Source organism: Mustela nivalis (assembly GCF_964662115.1).
Source record: "Mustela nivalis genome assembly, chromosome: 6".
NCBI classification, from domain to species: Eukaryota; Metazoa; Chordata; class Mammalia; order Carnivora; family Mustelidae; genus Mustela; species Mustela nivalis.
The window spans coordinates 3,430,567-3,439,851 of record NC_139025.1 but is presented as its reverse complement, the minus strand read 5'-3'; the positions used below and the strand labels follow the sequence as shown (position 1 = coordinate 3,439,851).

The following is a 9,285-nucleotide window of genomic DNA, read 5'->3' as shown; positions in this document are numbered from 1 at the left end:
ATAAGGGTGCACTGAGGACTTTGGTGGGGGGGAGGGCAGTGAAGCCTGGGGGTGCGGGGAGTGGGCATTTTAGGCCTCAGGACCTCACATCCAGGAAATCCTGGATGTGGTTGCTGGGCCCAGCCCCGGGGGCTGTGGGCTGTGGGCTGTGGCTTGGGCTGGGCCACAGGACAACAGTGCAAGTTCAACTCTCCTCTCCCACTCTGACAGGAGGGTCTGGCCTGGCCAAGTCAGGGAGGGTCGGCACGGGGCCAGGGGGCGCTGCCCTGGGGAAGGTGGTGTTGGGGAAGTTTTCCAGAAGGAAGTAGCTGTCTGCATCTCAGAGCCAGCTGCAGCCTGGCACAAAGACAGCCCCGGCCACGAGAGCTGCCTGGTGCCGGCCTAGGGTCATCTCCTGGGAGAAGCTTCCCCGACCAAGCCCAGCTGCTGGGCTCCATGAGGTCTCACAGGTTTCTCACGGGGTTTCCGCGCCCATCCCCCAGGACAGACGCCACCCCTCTCCCGCCCCAGAGCTGCTGAGCCTCCTTTTCATCTCCAGCTTTCCTGCTACCAAGATGTCGTTGCCACAGACGGTGACCTCTGGGCCGGAGCTGCACAGCCCCGAGGAGCCTGCGAAGAAGCTGCAGACCCCACCAGTGCGGGGTCCCTGGCGGGCAAGCGGTGAGGGAGCTCCCGGCACCCGCCGTGAGGACACTTGGCCCGGCCTGGGCACATTCCGGCGGGCCTTCTCCCGGTCAAGCCAGCGGGCCTCAGGCCAGGCCCCCAAGGAGGACCTGGGCCTGTTCCAGCGCAGCTCCCGCTTCCTGTCCCGGTCCCTTCGGCGAGCCCGGGAAAACGGCTCCACGGCTGACCAGTCCCACGCCACGGCTGTGCCAGGGGTGACCCACAACCCACAGATGCCCTCTAGGGTCATGGATGGCGGCGGCCGGCGGTCCTCTGCTGGGGTGGGACGTGAGGAACTGGAACCGGACGCAGGTGAGCGCTTCACAAACAATACTGAGCATGGGGGGAAACTGAGGCCAGAGGGTGAGCAGCAGGGCCCAGGCATCCTGACAGGCTGTCCTCCCCAGCTCCTGCAAACACTGCCCTGCCCAACCGCATTTTACATGCTCCCAGCATTTCAACCAGGGGAGCCTCCACGGGGCCGCTCAGAGAGGTGAGAGTGAGCCAAGCGAGACTCAGAGAGGTTAAGTGACTCGCCTCAAGTCTCACAGCCAGGAAGTGGGGAAATGGGATTTGAACCCGGACCTGCAGGACTCGGGACTGGTGCTCCCCACCGTGGTCCACAGCCTGGCTCCTGGCCAAACTAGAGGCATGGGCAAGGCCCTGGTCCTCTGAGGTCCCGGAGGGCTCCTGGCAGCCCTGCGCCCGGAGGGGAGGTCCGGGGGCTGCCAGGGCGGGACACACTGGAGGTGGGCCCGAGGCTGCCGAGCACCCTCACTGCCGGTGTCCTCCGCGTCCCAGCACAAGACAAATCCGTGGCCGACCTCATCACCGAGCGCCAGCTGTTGGCGGCCTTCGAGCAGCTGCGGCAGCTGGAGGGCCGGCTCGTGGCGGAGAAAGCCTCGCACAGCTTCCAGGAGGACCCCACGGGCTTCGCGCGGCGCGCCATGGACGTGTGTCTGCACTACGACGGGCTGGCGGCCGAGATCGGCGCCATCGTGCGCGAGACGCTGGGCCCGGGCGGCGTGGACGCGGCCACGCTCGGCGAGCTGGCCCGCACGGTGCGCGCGGAGGAGGAGGCGCACCCCGCGTCCCCCGCCGACGGCGACTTCCTGCTCACCCCGCGCCGCTGGCGCCAGCACTGGGAGGACGCGGTGAGGCAGAGCGCGCAGGAGCGCGTGCAGCAGGCGGGCGCCGGGGCGGCTCCTGGGGCGGCCGAGGCCGCGGGGGCGTCGGGCCTGGCCCAGAGGCTGGCCGAGCTGGGCGGCGTGGTTCGCAGCGACCTGCAGAAGGTGTGGCGGGAGGTGCTGCCGGCTTACTCGGCCGCCGGCTTCCCGGCCGGGGAGGCCTACCTGCGGGCCTTCCACGGCGCGGTGGCCCAACGCCTCCAGGAGCTCGCGCAGGATGCCCGGGGCTGCGAGCAACTCTACGTCCTGCTGGACTGGGCGGTCAATGTCTACGGCAGGTGAGGCCCCAGCCAGCGGCCGCGGGAGGCCCCCGAGGCTGGCATTGCCTGCCTGGCCACTGCCCAGCCGGAGGCCTGTGGGTGCCCGCTCACCCTGAGCAGCTCGGGGCTCCCTTCGTCTCTCTTCCCTGGGGGAGGGCTGGTGGTTGGGCAGCAGAGATCCCGGGGACTTTGACCTTTTCTTCTTGGGCCCTGGTACTCTCCACTCTCCACTTTCCCTAAGGGGCCACCTACGCACCCGCTCCTGAAAGCGGGAAAACACCGAGAGGGGTCCAGAGCAAGGGCATGTGCTAATCCACAGGGTGCCTTTGCGCATTTACAAAAGGGCGGCCCTCCAGGCCGGACACAGGGCGGCTCACAGAAGCTGGATCTCACCCCCACTCTTCCCTTTGGATGGGCCCCTAGGTACAGGGCCTGGCCTGTCGTCAGCTCCCGCCCCCAGCTCTGCACTGTGTGAGGGGGTGGATTACCTTCGCCTCTGAGCACTTCCCAGCTCTGAAGGCCAGAGCGCAGGTGGGAGGAGGGTGGCGAAAGGCTCCTGGGCTCATTAATTTGCTGTGTGGCCTCAGGCAGGTGCCCGTCACTCTCTGGATCTCCCTGGTGGGGGCTGGGGAGTGGAAGATCCCTGAGCTGCCTGGTGCTTGGTGATGGTATTAGGCTTGGCCAGGGGGAAATTCGGGGCAGCAACTCATGCATCGAAGCCCAGCCCAGGCCCTCAGCCCCTACCCTGCCTTCCAGTCCTGACTTTCTGGGCGTCCCAGACCTGACCCTGTCCATGGAGCCACTGCCCCCACTCCTGTCTCCTGCCTTGTGGGCCCGCCTGGAGAGTGACTACACCAGCTTCCTCGAGGTGAGGCCAGGGGCCAGGCCTGAGGGGCATTGTCCAGGCTTAATGTGGCTGCCTCACCCTGGGGAGGTGTGGTGCCCAGAGTCACCCAGGGTGTGTGGCCCTGGATCAGGCCAGAGTCCCTTCTCACCGTGTGGCCTTTGGCATAGGCCTTTGCCCCAGCAGGGTGGTCCTTTCCTCCGAGGGTGCATGACAGCTCAGGAGGTAGGGGAACTGGGGACTTCTTCTTGGGAGGGTCTCACTGTGCCCTTCTCGCCACCTCGTACAGACCAAGGTCACGAGCTGCTTCGATAGCATCCTGCAGCTAGAGCAGAGTCGGTGGGCAGACATGGAGGCCCCCGATGTGCTACGGGGTCTCTACCACACGCCGCTGTCCATCGATGTCCACATGGTGAGCCTGGGGCGGTGGGGGGAGAAGCATACTTGGGCCTCTGGTGCTGTTTGGTTCCCTTTGAGGTGGGGACGCCCAGAACTGTACGACCCAGTCCCAACCTCCTTTCCCCATTAGCCGAGAGCCTGAGGCCCCACCTGGAGTGGAATCAGGGACCCTGGGTCACGTGCCAGGCTGGGATCCCCGGGGCTCAGCGCCCAGCTTGGCAAGTGGCCCGTGGCTGTGGGGACAGGGAGGAGCTTCTGGAAGCTGTAGCCGAGATGGGGAGACAGAGCAGGGCAAGCTGGGGACACCTCTGGGCCACAGGTGGGGGACAGGGGCGTCAGGATCTGGGCTCTGACGTGGGCTCAGCGGGTGGCATCTCTTGTAGCTTGTGGCAGAGCATGTGAAGGTGGCCGGTGCCATCTCTGCGGAACTGGAGGCCACCACCCTGAGCATCTGTGCACGTGCACTTGGCCTCTTCCTGCCCAGGTGCGGCCACCTCCTCCGCCTGGGGATGGAGTGGGTGGAGTGGCCAGGGTGTGGACAGCCCTCGTCCCTGGGTGAGGGGAGGGAGAGCCCAACCTGTTTGCTCAGTCTGAGATCTCAGGACAGGTGAGAGGGAGGGGCCTTGTTATAACGCCCTGGAGGTCTGGGTGGGGACCTGAGCAGAGGGCTGACGCGCTAGGAAGGGTCCCTAAGGCCTCTCCGTACTTCGCCCCCAGGTTTGCAAAGGCTTTTCTAGAGTCGAAGGCGGTGAGCGAACCTCATCTGGGCGCCAATATCAACGCCTGCGAGGAGCTCCGGTGGGTCTCTGCTGCTCCTCCGCAGAGGGCGTGCCCGGCGCCGCCAGCAGGGGGCGCGCGAGCTCGGGGAACCGGGCACCGCAAGCGCCCGCGGTGGCCAGCTGGCGCCCCGGAGGAATCTGGACCCCGCGGAGGCACTGGGGGACTTCCCAGAAGGCCTCCATGGATGGCCCCGTCTCCACTCCCACCCCCGCTGGAAGGCCCTCCCTCCGCCCTTCAGAGCTGAGGCCCTGGAAGGGATGCAGGGAGTTTCAACGCAGAGCAGAGGGGGAGAAGTTCCCACTAGCCCAGTCATGGCCTGGTGCCCGCCCAGTGTGTCCCCTGTCACCGTGGGTTCCTTTCCTTCCTCCCTTCATCCAGGTTAGCCATCTTCCTTTTCAGGGACACTCCCTTCTCCGGGAAGCCCTCCCGGGCACTCCATCCTCCCCACTACCCTGGGGGTGGCACCTGGGTCCCTCTGCCCCCAGAAGGCAGAGCCCCCCCCCCCCGTTCTGTTGGCAGCAGCTGCCCCCCTTCTATGCCTTCAACACCAGGACCAGCTTCGGTGTCTCCACATTGTGGACCACCAGCAGCTGTGGGGCGGACTTGGAGCCCCCCCTGCTGGGGTCAGATCCTGCCTCTGCCGCCCGCGCCTGCCCGCGGTTCAGATCCTACCTCTGCCGCCTGCCCGCCGTGTGCCTCAGGATAAGCCACCTCCCTTTTCTGTGCTTCCTTCTGTCACCTGTGAAATGGAGTTTGGAGCGCCTGCTCCTGAGGGCTGCGTGGGGACCTAATGTCTTAGAGGGACCATCTCACCTTCAGGGCTACTAGCCTGTGCAGCCCTAGAGGCTGCCCTTCAGATTCTAGTCTAAGGTCGCGGAGTTGGTGTGGCACCTAGGCTCCATGGCTGTATTCTGGAACTCCTTCCACAGCCTGCTCCCCCTTGCCCACTTCCTCCCCTGTCCTGGCCCCACCCCAGGACCAGTCTTCTGGCCAGGTTCCCAGGAACCTTTGAAGAGCTGGAGAAACCTCTAGTGGCTGCCACCTGTACCTTCCAGAAACGGCTGCTCCAGGGCCTACAGGGTGATGTGCAAGTGAGTAGGGTTCCCTCCCCACTTTCAACACCCAGTAGGTGCTCCCTGTGCCCTGGGTTCATAGCAGCTTCAGAGGTGGTACGCGGGGGGGGGGGGGGGGGGGGGCAAGGGACCTGAACCAACCAATGAGGTCAGGAGACGCTTACTGACTTCAGTCTCCACCTCTCCAAGAAGGGGGGTTCAAGGAACCAGACCCCTCACCCAGCCCCTCGGACCTCCCCAAGCTCCCCTAAGCAAGGCCTGCCTAGAGGTTCACACACAACCCTGTCCACTGGAGCTCAGGGCCCAGATGAGGCCTTCCTGCCAAGGGCCTGGTGACATTCCTGGCTGAGAGAGGAGATGTTACCAGGGGGACTTGAGAAGGGAGCCAGATAACCCCTCCAGAGTTTCTTCCTGGGGACAGGCTGTCCCTTGACCCGAAACGCCCCTGTGAGGAGCCAGGCACTGGACTCTGAGGGGAGGTTCTGAAGAGGAGCAGTATATGGTTGGAAGACTCCTGTCCCCCTCCGCTCCCAGCCGCTTTTCAGGAACCTGTGCACCAAGGCGTGGCTGACACAAGACGTGCTGCAACCCCTCATGGACAAGGTGGTGGCCTTCGCCCACCATCTGGAGCACATGGCCCCACTGCCGGCACAGGTATCTCAAGGGCGCAGGGCTCAGGCGGGGACGCGCGCTGGGCGGGGCCCTTGGCTCTGACCCTGACGCAGCTGCCGGCCCGCCCAGGAGACCCTGCAGGAGCTGCACCGCTACGTGGTCCGAGAGTACCTGGCGCAGGTGTTGAGGCCGCGCGAGCGGTTCCGGGGTGAGGAGCGCGTGAGGAGCGCCCAGAAGATGGGCGTCGACGCCCAGGCCATCGGCGACACCTTCCAGGGCTTGGTAGGAGCATCCACGGCCAGCCCCGAGGGCCCGCCTCCTCTGGGGCCTCTGGCCTGGGGACCTTCCGCGGGCACCCCCGTTCTCATTGTAGTGGCCTCCGCAAGAGCCCCCGCGGGGTGGGCTTTGGCAGAAGGGGCTCTCCCCGGGTGCGGCTGGGGCGGGGCTCGGTGGTGGTTGCCTCCGCACATTTGCATAGGGCTGGTGGGTTGGTGGGGCTAGTCGGGACAGGGCGGGCCTGTGGGTGGATCTTCCAGCCCCCCCCATCCCGCCTTTGGAGCTGGGGCACTTGGTACACGCACACCCCTTAACTGGGCTGTTGGTGTCCCGCACTCTGTAGGAGTCTGGGCTGTACCTCCGGGCCGGGGCCTCAGTTTACCCATCTGAGCAGAGATGGCAAGACATCTCTGCACTGTATTATGGGAAGGGAAGGTGACCGAGTCCACCGCAGAGGCCCGAGGCCCCTTCCACCACAAGCGCAGGAGGCAGTCATAGCAGGGACGCGGTGGCGGCTGCAGGGCGGCGGCAGGGGCCCGTGGGCTCAGGGGGCACTAGTGGAGGGGTCGCTGGTACAGGCGGCAAGGAGGCTCTGGGGGCAGGTGACCCAGCCAGCACTTGTCTCCATGTCTCCGTAGGGCTCTGAGGCCACGTGGCTGGACCAGGCTATCCGGTGTGTGGCTGACATCCTGGGTGAGACTTACAAAGACGACATCCTGAGGCACCTGGAGACACTCATCAGGAGCTACCCTGACATCAGGTCTGTTACCCACCTGCTCCCTCATGGGGCTCCAAGGGCAGAAGGCCACCAGGCCCCAGGGCAGGGGGATTGGTGCCTTCAGAGCATCCCTGTGTTTCTAGGTGGGCAGGGGAGGAACCCCAGGGAGGCACAGCTTGTTCTGGTGGGCAGGGGAGCCACTATGCAGGCCAGGTAGGCCCTTCCTCGGGCTACTATGTGCCAGTGCCTGGGGACCATGGCCCCTGACCTTCAGGCAGGATGAGGGGGATGGGGGAAGAGGGGAGGGTCAGCCTTCCTTCAGAAGCTATTCTGGGCCACTCTCCTTCAGTGCCCTCGGACGGGGAGGCCCCTACAGCCTGGGGGAGTGGGTTGTGGTCGGGGCCCCTCTTAGGGCATCAGACCCCAGAGACAAGTACCCATCCCTGAGTTTGAAGGGGAGGCATGGCCCCTCTGCAAGAAAGCCCTATTGGGAGCCTGGAGACTCCTGACACCCCGACAGGAGGAAGGAGACTTTGACCCCCGGGGGTGTGTTGGGGAGCATGGTGAGTCATCGATCCTGTGGAAATTCCAACCCCAACCTCTCCATAACCTTGGAGAATCCAGGCTGGGGAGGCAACAGAGAGCCCAGGGCAAAGCCCTTTCCCCAGCCTGGACTCTCTCTGTCTTTGGCTGGAAATGACTACCCCCTCAGAGCGCAAGGGGGGTTCCCCCTGGTCCCTGGGGTTCCTCTACACTCAGCCGGCTCCTCCCCTGCCCCCACCTTCTGGAGGGGGGAGGAGGGGGGACTCTGGGTGCTGCTGAGCCAGGGCTGCCCGCCCACTGCACGCTGCCTCTCTCCCCGCTGCCTGTGTGTGTGGCTCCTTGCACCGTGCTCCCAGGAAGAGGCCCGGGACACCTCCTGGCCAGGACCCCCTCTCCTGGAGGCCATCCCGCTCTCTCGCTCACTTCTCCGCTGTTTCGTGACCTCCAGCTTGGACTGTTGTCCCTGTTGGGCACACTCCCTCCTCTCCGCGCCCAGCTCAGCACCCTCGGAGCCCCAGCCACCTGTGCAGGGCCCTGCCCCCTCCCTCAGCCTCCATCATTCTTGACCTTTCTCAAGCTGGGCCCCAGGAATGCTGGGTGGCCCTGCACTTGAGCCCAGGCCTTCCCCGCCCCAAGTCGGGATCGCCCCTGAGATGGGCTGGCAGGGACAGGGCCTTGTCTTTGCAGGCGGGACCACGTGCTGGCCATCCTGGCACTGCGCAGACTGGGCCGCCGGCGGAACCAGCGGCTCTTGCAGCATGCCCAGGGCCTGCTGAGGGCTGCGGCCAAGGCAGGGGGCTCTGGGGCAGCAGGGGGCCACGTGCTCTTCGAAGAGATCGAGGTGCCTGCCTCCATGGATCTGCTGATCGCCTGCATCTAACGGCCTGGGTCTGGGAGGGGGCGGGCTCAGGTGGGGGGCTGCGTTAGCTCAAGGGCACCTCGCCCCAGGCTTGGGAGCCCAGGGAGACGCGCTCAGCCCTGATGCCAGCCTTGGAGCGCATGATGAGGACTCTTCACCCTCAGACACGGTGGCTGCGCCCAGGAGGAAGGGCGAGAAGAGAGGCATTTCGGGCATTTGCAGGGGAGTGTTTGGGGGAGGCAGAAGCTCCCTTCAGGGCTGCCCTCCGGGGAGGCCTCCCTGCCCAATGGTCCGGCTCCACCCCCAGTCCGAATAAGAAGGACGGAGTATTTATTTTGAAAATAAAAGTGAATTAAAATGGTGCCTCCCGAAAGAGGGGGCGGGGCTGAGTTGGCTGGGAGCAGAAGGTGTGGGTCCCCACGTAGCAAGGGGTTGGGACCGAAAATTCTGTGGTTGTGGGTTCTGCCCATTGTACAAATGGGGAGGCTGAGGCGGGTCCAGAGCTGGGAAGGCCTGTGCCTGTGGCTGCAGAGAAAACAGTCTTTAACCCTGGGATCCTGGGTCCACTGGCCTCATGTGCCAAGTGAACCTCACCCAGCAGGGGTGGGCACTGCTCTGGCAGTTCTCAACAGGCCTGGGCTCCTGGGAGACAAGAAAAGGCCAAGGCCTGTTCTGCAGCCTAAAGTATTTGGGTTAGACGTGAGAGGGACTTCCCAGCAGGGCAAGTATCACCCGGGGAGTCTATGTGGGGGGAGCCGAGCCTGCTGGTCTCAGCTCTGCGAGGCGGGGCTGCAAGGAGATCCCTCCAGTGTGCACCTGTTACCCCTCCCCACCCCCCTTCTCTCCCAGAAGCTTGGCCCTGGAATTTGACTCCTACCTCCTGGCAAGGCTACAGGGAAACTCATTTGCATGGGCAGCCCCTAGATTGCCAGAGAGCCTGAGCACGGAGACGGTGTGGGGAGGCACTGAGCCGGGCAGCCAGCCACGCGTGCCTTCCTACCGCCCTTCTGCAGCAGACCACTGGCTCTCTGAGCCTGACCTTGACCCCCAGTGGTAGGGGGCAAGTGGCTG

At 65.1% G+C, this 9,285-nt stretch overlaps 1 protein-coding gene across 2 annotated transcripts; it reads left to right on the top strand.

Moving 5' to 3' along the window:
* The first annotated feature begins 296 nt into the window (after nt 1-296).
* LOC309866862 (exocyst complex component 3-like protein 4) lies at nt 297-8,572 on the top strand. 2 transcript variants are annotated; one of them, XR_014312842.1, is made up of 12 exons: nt 297-440; nt 539-975; nt 1,465-2,128; nt 2,867-2,978; nt 3,244-3,366; nt 3,737-3,837; nt 4,071-4,151; nt 5,110-5,224; nt 5,741-5,860; nt 5,932-6,100; nt 6,733-6,854; nt 8,043-8,572. XR_014312842.1 is itself a non-coding variant. In XM_082734894.1 (12 exons), the coding sequence occupies exons 1-12, from the start codon at nt 436-438 to the stop codon at nt 8,233-8,235; spliced, it is 2,226 nt and encodes a 741-aa protein (XP_082591020.1). In that variant the 5' UTR covers nt 299-435; the 3' UTR covers nt 8,236-8,572. The 2 variants fall into 2 exon arrangements, 1 of the variants encoding a protein (XP_082591020.1); XM_082734894.1 differs by having other exon boundaries at nt 299-440; nt 5,948-6,100.
* The last annotated feature ends 713 nt before the right edge of the window (nt 8,573-9,285 follow it).